This window comes from Vanacampus margaritifer, chromosome 14 (genome assembly GCF_051991255.1).
Source record: "Vanacampus margaritifer isolate UIUO_Vmar chromosome 14, RoL_Vmar_1.0, whole genome shotgun sequence".
Classification (NCBI taxonomy): domain Eukaryota; kingdom Metazoa; phylum Chordata; class Actinopteri; order Syngnathiformes; family Syngnathidae; genus Vanacampus; species Vanacampus margaritifer.
In genome coordinates, this window is record NC_135445.1 from 17,932,154 (window position 1) to 17,956,012 (window position 23,859).

At 37.8% G+C, this 23,859-nt stretch overlaps 1 protein-coding gene across 3 annotated transcripts in view; it reads right to left on the reverse strand.

Annotated features, from left to right (window-relative positions):
* Positions 1-208: 208 nt before the first annotated feature.
* Positions 209-23,859, reverse strand: part of dcc (DCC netrin 1 receptor) — a 360,471-nt gene continuing 336,820 nt past the window's right edge. For 2 of the 3 annotated variants that reach the window (XM_077586110.1, XM_077586111.1), the window contains exons 28-29: positions 22,261-22,409; positions 209-5,430 (exon numbers count right to left, since the gene is read on the reverse strand). In XM_077586110.1, coding sequence (XP_077442236.1) covers positions 5,341-5,430; positions 22,261-22,409 — 239 coding nt within the window. In that variant the 3' untranslated portion in view covers positions 209-5,340. The remainder of the gene's footprint in view (positions 5,431-22,260; positions 22,410-23,859) is intronic. The other variant, XR_013296680.1, reaches the window with a different exon arrangement.

Genomic DNA, 23,859 nt, shown 5'->3' on the forward strand with positions numbered 1-23,859 from the left:
CATAGTTTATTGTTATAAAGGATAACTGCATAGACGTGAACCTCAATCTACAAAGGTTGGACTTAAATGGACATAAAATTGTGGTGACTGTATGTCCTCAGAAGGGACCACTTTGGTGGCAAACCATCTTAAATTGTAACTAAATACTGCTTGGAATATTAGACACCTTTAAGGCAGTAAATAAAAAGAACACAACAGAACTCCAAAGTGCACATTTTTCCTCTTTACTAAACAAAATGTACATTTGCAGAAATATTACATGGTTATAAAAAAAGAAAAAAAAAGATCACTCATAATAAAGTAAATGATACAAATAACAATAATTATATATTAAATTTGATCATAAAAAAGTTACTGCTACTCTACTGGAGCTATACACAGTAAAAAAAAAAATCAGCAGTGGCCTGTAATGTACGTCTGCTGCAGCAACATGTATCTCTACAGTCAAATACACAAATGGGAGTACCCCCCCACCCCAAAAAAAAGGTAAATCTAAATATTTGACTGATAAAGGGAAGCCTTCATATTATGAACAGGAGTTCAATGTCAACAACACAGAAAAAGTATGTTTCTTTACCTATACAGATTCTTATAGAATTAGAACTTCGGGGGCAATTAAAAAAAATATCAAATAAATCCCCCTTGTGTATTACATCAGCCATCACTACAACGATCCCCCATCCCTAACACTTCAAAACTTTACGAGGGCATTACTAATCCTAAGTGTCCTGTCAGCTTTTAATTTGACTTCTCTTCCCTTTGGACTCTTTGTGTTTACTTCAATGAAAACCATCTGACAGAGACTTTACAGTCAGTCAGTGTGCAAATTCTGTTGTCAAAATATAGCCCACAGTATGTTCCTTTTTGTGCTGTGCTTCAAAGATAAGAAATGCTTCTCTTGTATTTGCCACAAAAGCTGTAAAATCGGCATCTGAAAGTTCTATTTCAACAAAATTAAATAGACTATCTGAAAAAAAAAGTTTGTATTTATTAAAAACAAGTTACAAGCTGGTTGTGTTTTTTTTTAAATATTTTTATTTTAATTCTGATCCAAATTAGCAATCGATAATGTTAAAGTGAAACTTTTGGCACCGGCTTCAGTAAATGGTGTATTTTAGTTGAGCCAACACACAATGTTTTGTGTTTTAATGCACATACATGTTAAAAATCTAGGTTTAAAGTCTTACAGAAACATTAAAAATGGTAGAAATACAATAGAAATAATATTTTTTAATTTGTATGAATATTGTCAAACTGCTGGGTCTGGATTTATAAGCACTGAGAAGACTTGCCATCTTAATTTAAGAGATCATATCGTGTCGACATATAATCTTAGGTATTACAAACACTCACAGTAGTTTGTCTTTTCTCAAAAACTACTTTTGAACCAACTTTTTTCTTTCATGTAAACATATATTGTGTATAAAATCCATGAAGATGTACAGATACATACTGTGCCAAAAGCTTTCAGCCGATTTACGTGTTAAATAACCTAATCTCAAAACTTGTCTATAAATGTGAACACTGAGCATTTTGAGTTTTACAATTTCAGGCTGAGGGCCCTAATCTTCATTTTCAAGCCAGGGAAAGTCTATTTTAGCATGTTTGTGAATTTGGCAGACAAGTGCTGTGCCTCGATAGGCGTTCTGGCATACTCTATAGCAGTGGTTCTCAAATGGGGGTACGTGAAGGCACTCCAGGGGGTACGCAAGATTTAAAAATAAATTTAAAAAGCAGCAACCATGCAAAAATCCTTTAAAAATATTTATTGCATTATGTAAGTAGTTCCGGAAAATCTAAGTTAATAAAATTAATTTGATATTTACTGGGTTTTCAATTACATTGTCTTAAAAACCCAGCCTTGTCAAACCAGAACCAATGGTTCAAACCAGTTCGACCCAAACTGTCAAATACCTTCTAGTATCACCTCTCAATCATTTGATTTTTTTAATTTAATTTAAAATTGAATTAATGATTTATTTTTGAGAACAGATCTTTACTATGATCCCAAAGGAGGACACTTAATGGTGATAATAATTTCATGTGCACAAATCTTATTTGAATTAAGTTAATTATTTTCTCATTTTTTTAATTTTTTTTTTCTTTTGATTTCCAAAAACTGTAGTTTAAGAGAGACCAAATGAAATTCCAAAGTTGAATAAATCAGACAAGAATGGCACAGCACTGTTTTTTGTTTTCAACCCAAAATGTTTTTGGCAAAAAAAAAAAAAAAAATCAGGGGGTACAGCACTAAAAAAGGTTGAGAACCACTGCCCTATAGCACACACCTTAAGTATTTGGGAATTTGGTGATAAAAAGTACAATAGATGTTAAGAGTCGCTAAAACCAGGTCACATGGTGGCACAGATGACGTAATGTGATTTTGGTGGATTTGATCGAGGATTGAGGCGCAGGCAGATTTTGAGCTCCGTAGATGTATGTGGTGCATGTCATAATATGTTCATATATATGACAGCAGCGTTAGACATTCCCTCTGAATCATTGTACAAATCAATTGAACAAATCTATCTTATCATCTTATTTTTTTTGATAGCACCCTACTGGCTGTGTGGCACATGCTGGTGGTGATTGGAGGTTGGGGGGACGGGGTGGTTGTCACACGGATGCACAATCAGTGGTGCGAGGCGGCCTCCATTTGCCAATGTCACATGTGCGGCCGACTACATCATCCGCAAGTGGAGATCTTGCAGTTCCTTTAATTGTAAATGCACTTTGCGAGTCCTTCTGCATGTAGTCCGCGTGCACGCTTCTCTTTGCGACAAGCGCCATCCTCTGCTGAATTTAAATGGATGGATGAGGGGAGCTGATTCGTTTGGCCAGGAGTAGGCTGTGTTCCGTCCCACGACGGCACACAGTGAAGTAAATACCCTCTCCCACCTCTGCGCGCATTTAGACTGCATTTTAAGATGGACTTGCGTGGGCACGAACATAGGGCCCATAATATTGCCTGACAGGAAATTTAAAAGCAGAAAAAATAACAAAATCAATAAATCTACCAGACTTTTTCCCAAACATTTTCTTAACATCCCTATAATTTGTTCTGTTGTTAAAATACTATGTTCCCGCACTGCCGTCAGACTGAAGAGTACAACTCAGAGGGGAATGTAAGCGCTTAGCTCACAGTGGATTCATTTCCCAGAACAGGTTGATGAGTTTGATCCCCACACTGCCTGCATGCCTGCCCTCTGTAACCTTTCATCCCTGCATTCATTCTGCAGAGATGTTACCTTTCTATCGCCTCTGTCCCTGGGACTTTTCCCTGCCACTGTAACGGCCCAGTGAGCGTGAGCTTGAATCATAATGTTTGCAACGTCTTTATAATGAATTCGCTGCCTCGTTCCTCTGTGCCCTGCTCACACATGCAAGCCACCTCTGAATATCAATGCGGCTCCTCTGCCTGAGCGCGCTCAGTTTCCCGCAGGATTCTCCTTTTTCATCACACTGAGATAAAGGTCTGTAAATTACAATATGGAGAATAGGGTGACACAGTCAAATATGGAGCATACTGATGGCTTGTTTTCTTCACCTCACTTGATTAATGAATGACTTACCATTTGAAGTTGAAAGAGCTTTTTTTTTTCCTGAAGATCGGCACACCAAAAATGATTCTCTTTCTCGAGTTGCTTAATCACACACTTCAGCTCCAAACAAATGTTATCCTCAAAAATGGTTTGAAAAATGGCGGAATTTTAAAGATTGTTGCAAAAACTGCTTTTCTTGTACAACTTCATATATGAATCTTCTCGATGGCAACACTAAACAAAATCCAACCTCTGCTAATGACCCATTTAATTGGACACATTTCCTTCCTTCCTTTAGTACAGAGCAGTTTAAGGACCTAAAGGCTGAATGCACTCTGTTCTCCTTTCCTGGCTGACCTTATGTAATCAAGGCCATAAAAGCAAAATACTGCAGATTGGATTAGCAAACCGCTTGCATTCAAATAAAAAATGGCACCAAGAATTGCTTATTAAGTTCTTTGTACTATTCATTTTCATGACTAATATGCTGTGGGGAATGTGTCAAACAGAACATAAACTGTGAAAAATACACTTTGTGAAAAATCCATTATTTCATGTTTAGCAAGTCATATTTAATTTTTTTCTTGTTTTGTATAAAAACCTGGCCCCATCTGAGGTGAACTCGAAGCTGTGACCATGTGAGTATCAAGACTGAACGTAATTCAAAATAAATAGGGATTCATTAAAAACACTCCCACTGAAACATACTGTAATTAAAAAGTAAAAAAATAAACACTCATCATATTCACTCAATATTCCTGTTTGGAATAAACCGTAGGCCCAATCACGATATAACATTCAACTGACAGACTTGTGTTTGTCCAAAATGAGACAAACACCAAGTATTGTACAATTTCATCCATCCTGATGGTTTTACTGTGTGTCAGCAACAGCCAGTACAAAACTGTCAGTGAAAATGCAAGCCTTGAATTTTAAAGGAAGGCCGCCAAGAGCTTCCCTTTTTTGGCAACAACACTTATCCTGTCAATCCCGTTTACAGTCTGTCTGGTTTGGCGGGATTAAAGGCTTGGTCAAAAGCAGTGATCAAGAGTGATAGATGATTATAGATGATTCAGCGACATCTTCCGACATCAACAAAAAAATCCAAGTATACAAAAAAAAAGTGATCCACATTTGGAAGGGGTTTGGGCGGATGAAACCAAGACTGATGATGGAAAACAGCCAAAAACTGTCAAAGAGGACTTCTAACAGGAACAGTAATGGCCTTTTGGCAGAAAGTTTTACTGAAACTGACAAAAAAAATTCTATTTCACATGTTCTGTGTGGCAAACCATATTCACATTGGTTAAACATGTCTGAAATGATAACAAACTAAAAAGAAAAGGAAAATGCTCCCAACGGCAATCATGAAAAATAATTGAGGTACAGTCACAGTAACTGAGTTGCAGAGAACTCAGCGGAGGAGAATAACGAGGAGCTAATAAATACCACAAAGAAGAGAAACAGTAAAGATCTTGATATTGTGTCTTCTTTTGCTGTGATAATCCTTTCCCCCGTTTCATTAAGTCAAGGTGGTAGGCATTAGTTTTTCCTAGTTCTGTAGTTTTCAGTTGAAAGGACCAAAGGAGTTTGAACCCATTAAGGAAGCCCCTCCACCATTGTCTTGTTCCTGGAGATGATGACGTCTGATGTGGTTTAATCCAGTACAAACCGAGGTCTGAGTCCCCAGTGGCATCTTCAAAGTCAGACGCTTCAGCTGTTTGTGAACACGCTGCTAGTGACATCAAAGCTTGAAGAAGGGTTCCTGCTCTGGGGCTGAAGGGCTTAAAGGAAAGCTTTAGAAGGCAGAGCCAGTAATGGCGTTTAGCTGCTTCATCAGCCCTTCTAAACTAGCCATCTGCTCCGAAAGGTCGTCCTGCTCATACACCTGAAAAACACAACAGAAAAAAAAATTGCATGACTGTGGGCCTGGCACAAACATTAGTAGACGGTACTATGCCAAAGTTTTAGGGCACCATTTGTTTAGTTGTTTGACAATGCTATCTATATTAACCATGTAGCGCTGCCAACCTATAGAAATTAACTTCCTGAGCAACTCTGAATTTTCATATTTCTTTTTAATTTTTGTCAGGAGCTTAACAGCTGGACTATGCGTGTGAAGTTGAGTGTTTTATATACAGTGGAGTTTCAACGTGTCCCAAAAATCTGAGTAAAAAATGCCTCGGAACAGGTAAACGAGTGAAGCCGAGCAAAGCAGAGTAATGCCGAATGCTCATGTTGCAGTAGTTGAGACGATGCACTGCTCATTTCTAGTCAGATCGTGAATACTCCCGGAGGTGCTCCATACTCGCGAGTGCATTTGGATTTTTCCACAACAATTTTCTTCACCATGGGCCCAAAGAAAGACAAGAGTGCCAGTGGCAGCAAAGAAAAACATACAGTGCTACAAACCACAGATTATCGCGCCGTTGTAACTACCGTGACTTCTGTAAATACTGGCACTAGGACCTTTCTTAGCTGTTCAACAACGTGCAACGTTAAACAATGCACGCAAGGACCGCTTAGTAGTCTAACAATATACCCAATGTAAAAGACACAAACTCAGCAGTGAACTAAAGCAAGCATTAACATAGCATTTATCATCCAATGACGCCATCGCACCACAACAAAAAAGGTAAGGTCATTTTTATTGTTTAAATACTGTACAGGGTGTAAATGTAAAAAAACATAAATAGAAATTAAAATAGGAATTTTCAGTTTCTTGGAGATAGGGAACGGATTAATTCCATTTACGTTATTTCCTATGAGAAAAAATGTTTCGGAGATTGAACAATTCGGACTGTAAACACTTCGCAGCAACGAATTATGTTCAAACTCCGAGGTGCTACTGTATACATTCCAATTCCAAAAATATTGGAACGACTAGGTCAATTTATTTGTTGTATACTGAGAGACAAAGAGTGAACACTCTTGTGGTAATAAAGGATCTCTGCTGAGAATCGTTGCCGGCTATGATTGGCTAAGGAGGCGGAACCAGACGGATTTAGTAAAGATTCACTTTGTCATTGAAAAAAAAAAACCCTACAATATTTGTTTGAGTTTGAGTTGTTTATATGTATTTATTTCAGGTTTTCTTATTTATTTGCACATAAACTTTTATGCCTGTGGAATTCTGTTAAATCTGGGTGAAATTATTTATTTCAAAAATATTTTTCAAACAATCACTTTTGGTTCCTACTTTCGGGTCTGTCCTGATCTATATGTAAATATGATTTAAAAAAAAATTGTAATTTTCAACTTTTGTTTCATATCTCTGATGTCGTGCCGAAACATTGTACCTCCAAAATAGTCACTTCTCAGGAGACCCCAAAAATCATTGCGTCATCACAGAGAGCAAACCATTTTAAACACCTTAAATGGGTCAACAATTTGAAAAAATAAATAAATAACACCAACATGTGTAGACTGATCACTTGCATAGTTTCTTGAAAACATAACAATTTTATGAAATGTGATTCATGAGGTTTTGGCCCGATGCCACTGATAGACATCTTTAGACCTGAAACCCAAATGTCTTCAGTATACAACAAAAACAAGGGAATTTACCTTGCCATTACAATACCTGTACTTTTGGAGGGAACTTTATTTTTCAACGCCTTGACCACACAGTAGCATCCAAATGCAAATGCAGTGAGAAAAGGAAGCTAACTTATTAAGTTGGATTTGGCCATTTCTGTAACTACCGTGAAGCCGATAACACATATGATCGTGGAACTTTCACATCACAGCAATGTTTAAAGGTAAGGTAAACAGGTTTCAAACATTTTCACACTTGTTTACATTTACTTAGAATATCTGCGCACTGTATTTGGTGGTTTTCGGCCACAAAAAATTGCTTCCATTTAACAGACAAATCGTGGACGACCGACCCCTTCCCCATTTAGTCCGTTAATTAAAAACCTTAACACTCACATGTCTCCACATGAGCCTAATCATTAAACAGTTTTCAGTAGCTACCTATATATGCTCATATGAAAACAAATATTGTCAAAATGTCTCATTTTTCAATGCATCTTGGCCTTTCGTCCACATAAATGTTTTTTTGTCCTTCAGTGTCTGTTGTGTTCTGTGTTCCCTCCCTCCGGCCCGCTTCAACTATTTCCCACAGTTTTCAATGCACCACATACAGAACACGCTTTTGGAGGACAGGCTGCAGTTCCGCAGTTCCCTGTAGCCTTTCCGCATTATCCCCACCAGCCTAACGTCCTTCCAATTTTAATGCACGATACCACACCAAGGACAACACAAACACAGATGGAGGAAGGGACAATGATTACCAGACTGGTGATTATAGTCATAGGGTGGGAGCCGGGTGGTCACAAGGCTCATAGCATAACTCCTGGGACAGGACCTATTCTGGGATAAGGGGGCTCTCCCCGTGCCTTATTGCAAGTATTTGAATGTGATTGGATGGACAAGTTGGGTTGTGGGGCCTGTGAGTGAGTCAGCAAGTTGGTGCTCTTCGGTGAGAATGCACAGCGAGTTGCCAAATAAAAATCAATAATTTCATAATTGATAAATCTCAACTACAAAAAGAACTTCTTTTAAGTGCTGCAAATCCACTTCCACCAACCAATGTGGTTGCACTGTCTCGCTCACTAAGCCTGCCCTGTCCTAATTGCAGTCCACAAAATCAATACTGAACAAATATATAAAAGCCCCACTTTTGTTTTTGCTATCATTTTTTATTAACTTAACTTAAAGATCCAAGAATTTGTTATGTACACAAAAGGCCTATTCCTCTCAAATATAGTTCACAAATCTTTCTGTGTTTGTAAGCACTTCCATCCACCTCACAGGTGTGGCATATCAAGATGATGATTAAACAGCTTGGTTATATCACAGGTGTGCCCAAGGCTGCCCACTACAAAAGGCCACTCATTTATTTTTATTTTTTTATTGGTAGCAGAGAAGTGGTTTTGGAACTTTCATCATAAAAAGGCATACTGATACCAAAGCGGAACTGTTAAGATTTAAAACTAAACAAATAAAAAACAACAACAAATTCAAGTCTTGCTGGGGCTGCATTTTTAGGTTTCTAAGTGACCAAAATGTGCTTGAGAGCAAAAATAATTAAAAAAATAAAATAACGTGTTTTTTTAGCAAAAAGATCTTTATAAACTTTGTTTGTCGATTTTATCTATGGACAAAGTTGATTTCTACCTGCTTCATATAGTTCATATAGGTGCCTTCTGGGTGTGGATATCTTTCAGCAACCGAGTAACACACATCACTGTTGCTGTGACAGTATGACATAAAGTAGAGAAAAGCACCCAGGAAGGAGTGAAACTGCTGTCTATTAAATGGAGGTCAGCAGAGAATGAAAGTGAGGAAATGAATGTATTCTGCACAGCCACAGCACCTTGTGAAAATTCCATCGTCCGATTTCTTGCCCAAATAAACTCACATTGAATGACATTTTTATTTGTCTTAGTTCCTGCTCAGACTTTCTTTGCTATTTACTACCAAAAAACACCGGCTGTATGCTGTTGTAAACTGCACCATCACATTGATACTTCAGTCTGTATCATTTTTTTGTCAAACTTTTATTTTATTGTTGTCTAGTAGTGTGGTGTTGTACTTTAAGCTGCCCTTATAAATAAATTAAATCAAAGGTGACTTCTTGCTGACAGTGATGGATGTTCAATCACAACAAAGGCTGAAATGAACCACTGGGGGTTTTGAAAAAATTTACAAACACTAGAAATATCTGTTCATGTGTTAAATCTTTTATGCAATAGTAATCATGTCCACCATGACTGCAGCTACACTTCAAACCTCTCAATGTTCTACAATCGCTTGTTAATTACGTGTCAGATTAAGCTATAGAAATGGTCAACTCTGAGTGCGCTAGTTTGAAAGCCTCTATCGGTGTGTATGAGTGTGTGTAATTTTGTGGCAGGCAAGTATTCATCTCTTACGAACACAGAATTGTAAGAATGTAGTTTCCAGAAAAGACATGAATGAAAAATGAATGGCCAATTGTCTTCTCTTCTATTGCCTAACCACTGTTTCAAATATTTAATAAAAGACTTGTTTAAAGTGCAAAAGTACTTCAAAACACATTACGATGTACAAGCACATAAATGATGGTCCTTCATTATACAGCACTGGTCTTGAATTGTCCTTCGAGGAAACATATTCAGAAATACTAGAACTGGGCGATAATGGAAAAAAAATAATAATCACGCAAATTTTTCATTGATATAGAAATCACGATTAACAAAAGAGAAAACTATAATTATAATGTTAAAACCACATTTGCTGCACACATAAACCCATGCTTGGCCACTCCCAGGTTTCCACACAGATATTTGCTGCTGCGGACGCACTTTCCAGCGACAAATGCCCATGGTGAAAAAGATCCCAAGGGTTTGGGGTGCACTTTAAAATAAAAAGGACAAAAATAAAGTTTTATGTAAATACTGCAAAGTGGGAATGTGACCCACGGGACGACGAGCTGGTCAGCAGACATCTGCTGCCAGAGGTAACAAAAACACAGCCTTGGTGTATTTCAGTGAATTTTCACCAAGCCAGTTGTCCTCCACTGAATTGTTGTGACCTGTTCAACTTGTCTCAGTTTATGTTAAAGCCTCTCCAGCTAACTTTGTTTTTAGTATAGCTTGCTGCCTTTGTCTCATCGCTAAGCACTATAAGCAGCGATCAAGTGTGAGTATTAAGTCAGGGAAATATCAATCTTTAATCTATATTAGATTTTACATTGACGTTAGCTAGGGTGACACACGTCCTCTTTTGCCTGCTTTTTTACAACCTGCCGTCCAGTTTTTTTTTTTTTGTTATATAAATTCACGAAAATGTCCGGTTTTATGCAACAAATGGGAAGCAGAGTACACCATGTTTTTACCGTGACTGGTAAAGGGGTGTAGGGAAAAAAAGTAAGTTGGATTTTGAGTGTGCGTTTTATTGTTATACATTCTTTTTTTTTTTTAAAGGTCTCATATTATTCAACTTTTCACTATACTAAAATAGTTCGCAAATTTGTAAAAGACATGTCTGTGAGATGCATTCGTCAAACCTGACTTTGGATCTAATATTTATGCTGTCCCTAAATCAGCCAAAAACGCTCTCTTCAAAACAGCCTGTTTTAGGGGTGTGTCACTTTTATGTAAATAGCTGCACCAGGCAACGCCTCGGCCATACCAATCTCTCTCAAAGGGGCAGTGATTTCAGTCATGGTAGCCATGTGTGAATGTTGTGAATGGAAACGACTGGCCATGGGAACAGTAGAAAAGAAAAATACAGACATGTCTTTTACACATTTGAGAACTATTTTAACTCTTTGACTGCCAGACGTTTTCAGAAACGGGATGTCGCCAGTGCCAGCCGATTTAAGCATTTCGACTGATCTTTCAAGGTCCACAGAAAATGTTGTGTTTGGACTATGGAAACACACATACTACCAAATGAAAGATTGAACTCTCATCTTTCAGTTTGTTTCTACCTTATTCCGTTCTTCAGCAATCAACAATAGAAAATGGTTAGTTTCACCGAAATGCTCTGTTTTGAAACAAAAAGCGGAGAAAAATAGCTTTTTGTGAAACAATGTTATTTCATGCACTCTAGTGAATTCTACACTTCTTTTTGTCCATGAATGATGCCACAAACACCTAAATAGTGCTTTACTTCTGTAATACACCACCACCAACAATGAAAAAGTGTTTTTGGATTGCAAAATACGTTTATTTCCATTCAACAGTGTAACAATTTGACAAAACAATTTCGCAAACTATTTACAAATGTGTGCAGCTGTGGTACTATTTACAATTATGTGGATGTTTCAAATACAGTTTTTCTTTTTGTAACACTCCCCTGCGTGCAAGGAGAGGGAGCAGGATTTGCACAACAGAGTAGCTTCACTTCGATTGTCCGTTTCGCGTGCAGACGTTACACTTTCTTGACGGCCTTTTTTTACGGGGAATAGCAAGTAGCAGACTGTACCCACTCCTCCGATGAATATGCATTGGACTCGGGGTACTCTTCGTCGTCCGCCTGAGCGTCCGCCTGAGCGTCCGCCTGAGCGTCCGCCTGAGCGTCCGCCTGAGCGTCCGCCTGAGCGTCCGCCTGAGCGTCCGCCTGAGCGTCCGCCTGAGCGTCCGCCTGAGCGTGCTCGGTTGTGCTCCGCATTTTCCGGTGTTAGCATCGCTAGCCCGTGAACCTTTATGACGTCGTCATAGCCGCCGCGTCAGCGCTTCCAACTTCGGCGTCAACCTCGGAGTCACCATCATCATCATCGATGATGATCATCGTCGTCATCAATGTGCTCTTTAGCGTTGGTCGATGCCTTTCGTCTTTGAAAAAAATTCCCAAGTGTGAGCTGCTTGCAACCGCCATTGTTCACTTCCTCAGCCATCTAGCTCCGCCTCACGTCTTCTACTGCCGCGTCAACACTTCCAACCTCGGAGTCACCATCATCATCATCGATGATGATCATCGTCGTCATCAATGTGCTCTTTAGCGTTGGTCGATGCTTTTCGTCTTTGAAAAAAAATGCTCGAGCGTGAGCTGCTTGCAAACCGGTTGCCATGTTCTCTTCCCTTCCCCAGCCATTATCCCCTCTAGCTCCGCCTCACGTCTTCTACTGACGCCTACCCAATCTTGTCAAAAGAAAGTTAGCGCTGCCCTCTAGGGGCCAAAAATAGTCATTAGGCTCACTAGACCTGCTTGAAACTTTCACCACAGCTGGGCAAGGCTTTACTCCACCCGTTTCCAAAAAAAAAAAAAATGGGTGGACGTCTTTTAACGTCTTTGGCGCTCCTCCGTAGGTTTTTGCAGAACGTCATTTAACGTCTTTGGCAGTAAAAGAGTTAATATGTGGAAAAGTGGCATAACGTTTTACCATAAGAAAAAGTAGCATAACGTTTTACCATAAGAAAAAGTAGCATAACGTTACTACAGAGACTATGTTGTAGCGTTACTTTGTGATTGTTTAGGCAATGATTATTTTGCCGTAATCGGCAAATAGCCCGCAAACGTTATTTTGCCGTGAATGTCTCTGATTTGCCGTAAATGCTTGTAGACATTTACAAGCGGTTATGAATAACACAAATGTGCACATTTAGGCCACCACGCGGTCGCAACGTGCAAGCCGTCTCGTGGAGACCACTTAGCCGGCCGGTTAGCATCAGTCATGTCAACTAGATGGCGAGTTGCCATTCACGGCAAATTAATCACCGCGGATTGTATCATGACAAAACAATACACAACCGCTTCATATTATCCAACCAGCATCTGCTTTATCATATCTGACCTCTTGTAACCAAACAACCTCCTTTAGGCACTAAAAATACACCCGTAATATGGTAGAAGGTGCACATCCCTTATTAGAAAGAACAGGAAGGAAGGCTAAATCAAAAATGTTAAACTTTTCCGTTTGCAGTCGTGTCACATTGTTGGGACCGATCCATTATATTTAAAAGTGTTGCAAATCCAGCTCTGAACAGGCTTTTACTAACAAAACAGTCCTTTGAGCAATGATGCTGGTATACGTCCGTCAAAAATAAAATTAATCCATTATCTTCACAAAGACTTGGGAGAAGGAAGCAACCACTTTTTCCTGATCATTGTTTCCCCTCTCCACGGAGCATTTGCGAGCAAGGGGAGAAAAAGAAAGGAGCAGCCAGCTTCTCGAATTTCAGTGGGCGTAACAAACCTTTATCGGAGGTGGTGCCACTAACCCGAGGGGGCTGGCTCGAGTGCACTTCCGTGTCTTTTTGACGTCACTAAGTCATGGAAGTATAATCTGTCCATTTGAAGCACACATTTTAGAAAGGAGGAGAAAGCTAATGAAGTCATGGACAGACTTTTTACATAAGTGGTTGGATTGTAGACAGACCGGGGATGTTTATTATTGATAGAAAACCCCACTAAAGTGCATTTTCATACTATGGGACCTTTAAAGAAAAAAATTGTTCAGCATTTTACGTACCTCACTTCCTAACCATTCAAATAAGGTCCAGAGTTCTATAGACTGCCATCATTTTAGCTCACTGATGCCTGAGTGCTATGCTCTCCCAAACTGGAGACTAGTCGTGGTGCAGGTTCAATCATCGCCAACCCCAGTAAAAGAATAATTATTAACGGTTGATCGCAGGAGCAAAAAAGGTTGTGCTTAGAACATTGTCATTATTTATTCATTTGCCAAGAAAGACTTCAAGAGAGTTTATTTTATTTTCTACCCATATAGAGGAGGCCTACGTTAAAATAGTTAATAATGCATGGCATCTTTGAGTAAACTTTGAGTATCATTTAAGTATCTAGAGGCCAGGCCAAGGGTTTTAAAACAAAGCATGTCTTGCATTTAAACATACAATGTGTTGTAATAGTTTTTGTTGCATGTTCATTTTTAAAGTCAACATCAACTGAGGTGTCATTAAACAGAATACAGCAGACTCAGGTAGGGCAAAATCACATACACGTTACATTGCTGCACAAGCAACATGCTGCATTCAGTGTGCTTTCTCATTGTCACAAATTTGCATAATCACTGCGCTTCGATAATCAAATTTTATGATTGTGAAAAGCCAAAATAAAAAAAAAAACAGCCCTTGTAATGTCAGAACTGCAAGCAGGTGCATTATTGAGAATATGACACAGAGAGGAAGAAACCACATGTTGTAAATGTTGTAATGATATAATATGCTTTTTAGAGTGAATGCTTTGTCATTGTAATTACTATTGAATTTTAGACTTGGGTTGCACTCGCACTAAGGTCTGGATTGTTTAATTAACTGTGAGCAATTCATGCCACATTGAAGAAATCGTTCTTCACAATTCCCTTATTGGGAACACAGTAGGAAGACTTGTGCTTAAATTTGGTACACTTGGTCTTGCACAAGCACATACACAAGCATCCAACCTTGAATTTTATCAAGGCAATCATTCTTCCTGGCTGTTATTAATTCTCCCTGCTTTCTTCTACAATTGGAAAAAGCAGAACAACTCTAAATAGTCCACAAATGCAGGGAAGTTTTAGCAATGCATTATTTTACAATGCTCTATGAGGGGGATATTCTCCTAACGATCTGGAAATTAGGACCAACCTTCTTCACTGAATCATGCATTTTTGATGGTTGTACACATACAGTTATGCTCATTATAAGCTTACATACACTAGAGTAAAATGTGTGAAATTTACTTTACTACCAAGTTTATTGTATTTTTTATTTTTCAGGAGGGAAAATTACTGCGTAGCTCAAAGTGGCTCAGAGATCATGTGTGAAAATAACAGAACAAATGAACAATAACCAAGCTTCTATCACACTGAGTTAGATTCATGTTATACCAGCTTTCTTTTTTATTATTTATTCATTTATTTTTTTCCTGAGAGAGCTCAATATTGTTCATTTGGTAAGCTTACCGATTCAACATGTCATCATCATTGGTCTCTTTCTTTTTTTGTGTGTATGCGTGAGTATATAAATACAGCACCGACTAGATACCACCTACTACCCACAGGGTTACAAACCAGAATGTTTCACCAACTCCAGAAGCATTTAAATTCCCCAAAATTTGAGAGCCCTCAAGAGACCAAAGGAAAGACTAAAGAAAGGATGGAAGAATAGATGAAGCAGAGTGTATATATAAACGTATTATCTGAGAAAAGATGGTAGATATGTGTAATTCCTTCCTGCTCCCACACACCTCAATAAAACGATTGATTGTTAAATTGAAAGTCGGGGTTATGCCATATGGTAGAATTTCTAGTGCCTTCCACCAGGCGGTCAGGGTGGCAATCCTTCTGTTCTAGTTCCAGCCAACAGTTGGTATCTCTGTTGGGTTGTGCTCATAGAATGATATATTGTAGCTGGTTAGCTATATAGTAGTGCATAAAATGTGGTGCCTCTAGACCTCCTTTGGATTTGCTTTTCTGAAGAGTAGATTAATCTTTGCTTTTTTTTTTTTTTTTTAAATTCCAGTAGAATTTTGTAATGGCCAAGTCCAGCGACTGGAACCAGTTAGACGTAGGTTTGAATGGAATCATTGAGAAAAAATAATGTATTTGGGTAAAACTTTCATTTTAATGATGGCTATTTGTCCTATTAGAGAAAGAGGAAGATTATTCCAGTGCTCCAGGTCACTGTGAATGCTATCCAGAAGTGGAGTGAAGTTTAAATGAATTAAATCAGTTAATTTAGGTGATTTTTATGCCTAAGTATTTTAAATTACCTATAGGAAAAGAGTAATGTGGGTCCTGGCTTGCAGGGTTCCATGAATTTTCTGTAATAGGTAGTAGTGTTGATTTGATCCAGTTAATAGAATAATCTGATAAATGTGAGAATTTGGTTATTAAGTTAGATACTTCCCCTAACAAGATAGCAGGTTCTTCTAAATAAAGTTAAATATCATCGCCATATAGATTAATTGTATGTTCTGTTATCCTGGCATATAGCTAATGCAAGCGACTCAATAAATATCGCAAATAATAAAGGGGACAACGGGCATCCCTGTCTTGTGCCTCTCCGTAGAGTAAAACTCTGCGATATAATCCAATTAGTAGTAACTGTAGCTTTAGAAGAATCATATAATACTGACACCCAATGAATAAATGACTTCTCAAAGCCTAATTTATTTAGAACAGCAAAGAGGAAGGACCAGTTAACTTTGTCGAAGGCTTTTTCTGCATCCAACGATATAATAACATACTTTTTATCATGCTGCTGTGACATACTAATAAGGTTAAAGAGTCTCCTAATATTGTAAGTAGAATGACGACCTTTAATAAAGCCTGTTTGGCCGCTATTAATAATTGTCGAAATGACTGTTTCTAGTCTAGATGCGAAGGCCTTAGCGATAATTTTAATGTCAGTAGTAATTTGTGATATTGGACGGTGACTTGACGGAAGGGTGGAGTCTTTTTCTGGCTTCAATAAAAGTTTAATTGCTGCTGTATTCATGTGTGGGCGGATGTAACCATTAGTTTTAATTTCTGTTACTCTTAAGAATAATGGAGCAAGCATAAACCAAAAGTGTTTAAAAAATATAGCCGGATAACCATCCGGGCCAGGTGCTCTTTCATTAGGCATACTATCTAGAGCAGTGGTGTCCAAACTCGGTCCTCGGGGGCCGGTAGTCCCGCAGGTTTTGGATATTTCTCTCCTCCAACACAGCTGAAGCTCATCAGCAAGCTCTGCATAAGCATGATAACGACCTTGTTGATTGGAACAGGTGCGTTGGAGCAGGGAAACCTCAAAAACCTGCAGGACTACCGGCCCTCGAGGACCGAGTTTGGACACCACTGATCTAGAGCACTGTACAGCTCGTTTATAGTAAGTGGCGCATCTAACATATCTTCATATTCAGTAGTTAACTGATTTATATTTAAGCTACTGAGGAATGACTCAAAATGCTCAAGGTTAGGCTTGTTAGTTTCTGAGTATAGGTTGGGATAATATTTATAAAAAATGTGATTAATTTCTTCTGGTGATTGTATACACTCACCAGTTGTCCCTTTAATAGCCGTTATAAGAGATTTTTCCCGATTGCGTTGACGTTGGTTTGCAAGAAATTTACCTGATTTGTTATTATATTCAACATTGTTGTATCTCAATTGTTGTATTATAAACTCTGTCTTTTTGGATAATACATCGTCTAACTGTATTTTTGTATTTTGTAAGTCAGTCCATATTTGGTTATTTGGGTTTATTGCGTACTCATCCGTCAGTTTAATTTTATCTTCCAGGTTTTTTTCAAATTTTTGATTCTGTTTCTTTTTATAAGATGAATATAATATAATTTTATTTCTAATTACCGCTTTCCCAGCTTCCCAGAGAAGAGATGGGGATAAGTTTGGAGAGTCATTTATTTCCAGAAAGTCTGCCCACTCTTTTCTTATAATTTTGTTGAACTCTGCATCATTTAGCAGTGAGATGTTAAAATGCCATGTTGGTGGTTCAAAGGTATAATCTTAGGATCATCTATATAGGATAATCTGAGTTATAAATAACAAATTTGTCAGCACCGACATAAAAGCCATATTTTATTTGCTTTAACTCATCTAGATTTGTGTGGCAATTGGATGCATCTACCCAGAATGTGTAACATTGCATTTAAAACCAGAAAAGTGGGAGAGACCAGCACACAATTGGGTATTTTAATTTAACAAATTAACAACAAATGGTCAGTTTGAGAGGTTATTTGCACATTCAGTAAGTGGGAACTTAGTGAAAAGTATAAAAAAAAAATGACAATTATGACCGGTTGTTTTTGTTATAACACATTGAGAACTTTTTTAAATACCGTATTGTTACATTTTTTGCTTGACATCTAACATGCACTTAACATGCATTTAACTTTACACATTCACACTGAGTGGAGCTGTAAAAGCTCATGTAGTCTCTCCGGCCACTCTCACAGATTGCCCACCTTCGATGAAGCTTCTATTTAAAAACCCAAAAAAGAAAAAAGTTATAACGAGCCCAGTTACTTTTTGATCTCAGTTGTGGATCAACTACTCTTCATCGATTGGACAAAATGCCCATTCACATTGTCTCTGATTACCAACTGACCTGGTTTCACTCTCTTGTTACCCAGCAGTGCAACGCCAAAAAATCAAGGTATAAGGTCTAAATAACTAAAACAAACCAAATGGTCACATTTTCTTTATGCTTCTTTTATCTTTCAGGATATAAAAATGTTTACAGTTTATTGACTTTCTTACCTTCTTCCTCTGGGACTTTGTGCATGTAAATGTCCGTGCTACAGTTGATATTGTCACATGGCATAACAATAATACTATATTGAAAAAATAGATAGTATTCATTTATAGTAGTTCTTAAAAATTCTAACTAAAGCTCTTTCTAAAAGAAAGACTATTCAGACAATGTACAGGGTGTTGGTAGAAGATCACCTAGCGCCTTTTCTATGTTTGTGAATCTGTGACCCGCTGTTTAAATCATACTGAAGCCCCAGCGAATGGTAAATGCTACATCAATGCTTTTTCAACTTACAAGTACCTCAAAGCACTTTACATTTTGACTACTCATTCACCTACTGATGACGCAGCATCAGGAGCAACTGGGGGTTCAGTATCTTGCTCAAGGTCCCAGCCAGTGAGAGTTGACCACACCGAGTGAGATGAACACTGCTTCTGCTTTTGGCCACGGTGCGAGAGCTCGTTGGTGATAGTGTTAGCAAGGCTTAGTGGACATATGTTTCTTCCCTTTCTTGAATTTTAACAGGCTATGTTGTATGGCTACACAACCTTTATTATGTTCACCAGATAACGCTGGCCAAAATGTCTGCTGTATCCCACAGTACAACGTGGTTCACAAAGCACAGAGCAGTTATTTTTTCATTTGAAAGTATTTTCACTTATGATATAATGTACAGCGTCACAACATCACAACTGATTACATTTTTAAATGAAGGTTCCACTGCATTATTAAAAAAACAAACAAAAACAAACAAACACCCTGCCAACACTCAAGTTTCTATTAGAACATTGACAAAATATTTTTTTAAAGTGCTAAAAGCTTATGTAATATGCCTCAAACTATACACTAGACCAGGTCTGGGCAATTCATTTTCCCAATGAGTCATGTCAGAAACCAGAGCAGAACAGTTGACGAAACAACATACTCACCTCAAACCAGTTCAATATTAACTTGATATCTTTATATTAAGCATTAGATTACATTGTTTTGATTCTCCCTGTATATACAGTATGTAGTAGGCCTATACGTTGCTACAATAAGCAAATGAATTCATTACAATTATAAGCAGGGAGCATATTGTTTAAAGTATATGACAAGTTAATAATCTAAAGCTATTAAAGTAAACACAACTAAGGCAAAAATAAAAATAGCAGCAACCAACTATTAAAAAACAAACAACAGAACAATATAAAGTTGCATGGACCTTCCTTTATAATATAGATATGGAACAGAAACCTGCTAAAAAAATTGCTAACATCTAACGGCTATGTAAAAATAATCATATGAAAAGGCAATGATGGCTTAAAACTTTTGCTCATAAGTGTAAAAATAAGATCAATATATAGATTTTTTCATCTGACATGATTAAAATGCCAATGGGTGTCATGACTCCACTCCATTTGTGTCAGTCTGTAGCTAGCTGGACATGTGTGTAATGGAGAGTAAAAAGGATTGATGGGAAAAGACTAGATCAATTGCAGAGATAGAGGAGCAAATGAAGAAAAATAACTGCTGACCTTTAACACTTGCCCCAAAACGCTCAATACATTTCGTTTTTTTGACACCTATCACTTTGTGCGCTTCTAACCCGTTTCTCCTCTTCCTTACTCTCGAAGAGTCCCACTACCCCCGTTGCCATGGCTACACACTCATCCTGTTTTCTTTTACTCCATCCTCTTATCCACCTTCACCCTCTCTTGTTTCTGGACTTTCCTGTCTTAATTTTTCTATCATTGTCTGTCCTCTCCTTGTTGTCGTCATGGCAACCACTTGTCCTGTTCTATTGTCATTGAGTAGATATGAATATTTAACAAGTTTCGACATCCAGCACCACTTCACTTTATCTTGTCGTTTCTCTTTATCTTCTCCGTCCTTCATACTCTCAAATTTTTCTCACACAATTGCTTTTAAATATAATTGCATAAATAGTTAGGGGTCTAAGGGTGTACGTATGTGTCATGAACCATCTCGGTTCAGACGTAACGGTTTGATGCATACACTTCAGATGACTAATATGCAAGTTCATTGCAGTATCTGCACTCCAAACCAGGTGGAGGTAATGTGCCGAAATCAGTTTGTCAATTGGCAGAAAACATGAAGAAAAAAAAGGTGACATCATGTCATTCGATAAGGACAAATCTACACAATACTATTTTTTCAGACAGATAAGTGGTCATCTGCACATTTGTTTACATAAGGCATTCACTCGCACAAAACTCTTGATCTCTCTTTTTTTTTTTGGTGAGACGCAGCAGTGTTTAGTAGCGATGAGGACAATAGCAAATTAGCGCAAGTGCTAACCAAAGCGCACCTTCTCAACTCCTCAAATGATATCAATGAGCATCCATGTTGGCTTTAAATCAAATCTTGAACAAAAAACTATGATCAGTGGTGAAATTATGCTACATTAATGTAGGTATAGTTGTTATTCACTTGTCCTGTTTTTGTCTTTGTTTTTGTTTTACTCTTCTGTTTTGATCTTGACAGTTGTTGAATTGAACATACAATACATAATTGTCTGTGCTTTGAAAATAAGCCAATTGTCATTTTTTAGGTTAAATATTGATTATCAAGTGGACCCCAGGAAGAATAGACTCTGCACTGGTATGGACTAATGGGAATCCTTAAACAAATATATAGCTCGGCTAGCGGCTATCTCTACGGTGCTCTTTTTGTACTATTTCGTTGTTTTTGGATAAATGGATGGATGTTTATGGACTATCTGTATCACCAGGAACTAAGAGACTAGCGACTGGCACCAGATAGCCGTTTTGAGCAAGACCAGCTTACCAAGTCTCTCAAGATCTCTCGCTAAACTGCACTGAACGAGCTTACAGCTCGTACATCAAATAAGACTTATTCAATAACATGAGCGTTTATTAAGGAGACCACTTGGAAAACAACCTTTGTTGTGTCCAGGTACCTATTTTACATTAGAAAAGTTCAAACAAAAATCTATTAAAAATAAAAGTAGGAAACAATATAATAGTATATGAATACTTAGTGTGATAGCTGAGCTTGTTTAATGGAACAAAAAGCTGCTGTATTTGAGTTATTCTGTTTAGTGTTTAATATACAGTGCTGGCATATATAAAAAAGGATATTTCTGATGACTAAAATGTTTAAAAAAAAAAAAAAAAAAACAGTAACAATAATATTGATGATAAGAATGAGCTGGATGAACTAACTTCCCATGCTACTGAAAGTTATCTCTGGCAATGTAGACAATCTTTTTTTTTTATGGTGGCAGGGACGTAAATAAAACAAGTACTTTTAATTGGTAACATGCATCTCATACCAAGTTCTAAATGTTCTAATTGACACAATTTTAGACAAACTGTTATTTGCACTACTGTCTGCTCAAAGTAAATGAAAACAAACAGAAAATAATGCTTTTTGAACTTTTTGTTGCTTATTTCTGTTTTAATCAACTTGTATCAGACCGTGACTTCTGTGAACCATTACACTGATCAATCAGAGAATGGCAAAATGCTGATATTATTTTAAACCAGTGCTCTGTCCCTCTTAGGATGAATATGAATGTAATTGGTTAAAGAAACAGTCCCATCAGAAATACTGATTCTGAAGGCCTTGGGCATTATAGATTAACAAGGCAGAACAAAGAGGCTGAAATATGATTGGACAAACATATAAAATCCACACTCTGCTGGAAGCAGTACAGCCAAGAAAAAAAATTACAAAATGGAGAGATTAGACTGTTGGGAACAAATTGATAAAACAAATATAATCATTTAGATTGTAAATGTAGGTCACTTCTTATGATAGCATCTAAGGCCAACAAAAAAGGCCTTGATAGCCCTGCTTGCCCACCACTGCCATTGAAGGTCTCCTCATTCAGCTTGAGTTCTTATTTTCTGTATGCCCCATTCCGCAATTCATATTCACCGAGCCTTCTACTCTTTTCCTTACCCTTCACTCCTTTTTGCGAAATATCAACCTATAATACCTCTCCACGTTGACGACCAATCATCAGCATTTGCAACATTGCTTTGTTCTCTACTTACATTAGTAGCTGAATCCTCTGTGGGTTTTGCTCCTCCTTCCTCTGGTATGTCAGGCGCTGTAGGAACTGAGACAGGAAGCAGAGGTGATCGCGCCTTGCCAGCCTGACCCAGAGAAGCTGTCTTCACCTGAGGCTTTGGCAGACTTGCAGCTGTGTAAAAAGGGAAGATATTTGACTTCAACACATGTCCCAAGCAACTGGGGCTAGACAAATCAAATTATGTGGCGTCTTTGATTTGATATAAATAAATAAATAAATAAAAGCTATAAGTTGCTTGAATAGGTTCTAGAATCTTGAATTATATCCAACGTAAGAACATTAAAATCCATTTTGAGTCAAAACTGTAAGTGGTTTAGGAACAGACTGAACTTCTTGCACTGCTCAAACAATAAAGAGGAACAATACGATACTCACCACAGTGTAATTCGCTTCCGTTTCACTACGCTACGTTGTGTTTGTTCGAGAGATTAACTCTTTTTTTTCTCTCTAAAATTTATCACACTACCACCCTATTCAATTAGGAAACCAACAACTGTGACATCAACAGAGGCAAATCACTTTTTACTAAATATTTTGTAGGTTGTGACCAAAGACACGTATCCCTCTCCCCACACTTTCTGGCTGATATCTCGCTAGTAACAGTTTCTTGTGCATTCATTCTGAATTCGATATAAGGTGCTCGGGAAAAGCAATTGCCAGTGTTAGGCAGCTGCAACTTTATAATTAACAACTGTATTGGATTGCTCAATTGTAGTGAAGCGGTATATTTACTTATATTATTAGGAAAACAGATTATATTTTAAAACTATTAACAGATTTTCACTTAATATAGCACACTTTAAATGTTATTTGAGGCAATATAGAACACATTAGAAGGATGAAATTGGAAATTATAGAAGAAGATGGGAGGTTTTACCATTTTTTTTAGGTCCGGATCAAGATTAACATGGATACCCTGGTCATTGTTATTATTATTCAATTTTATTGTATATTTGTAATATGTGTAAAATATATTTGTTCCTGTTTCTTTCTTCTTTGCACGCCACTGCAGCACTGTCAAAAGTGTGGAGGAGAAACCAGGTGGCAGACCATAAACCAAGAAAGCCGGAAGGGTAATCAACAAAACTTGAATACTTCATTCATTGAGATACGATGCATGATGGTCTCAGGGTTATTTCAATCGAAGAGTAATTGGAAGTAGCGGAGACCGGGGCTAGTTGTATCACGGGTAAGTTGTCACATTTCAATTTTCTTCTCCACCAGAGGGCGCAACGAAAAAGTGGAATACTAGTTTTCTTCGTCTAAATGGTCAGGGGTTGTGTACTGTCTGAGAAGAGAATAGCACATTGTGAGCTGAGATGAGTGCCAGTTAGTTGTTTTGCACAACCCAAAGTAAAAAAAAATCAACTCCATATATTTTGAAAAAGGTGTCATATATAGACAAATTCTAGCAGCAAATCATGTGGACTCGTTAGAGGAGAGATTCAGGCACCTTGTCATGCCTCAGCCACTGCTCTGTATATATATATAGAGCAAGTATTAGCCAACATGGTAGTTTGGGGCAACATTGGATTTGTTGTCACATATGCAAAGAATGGGC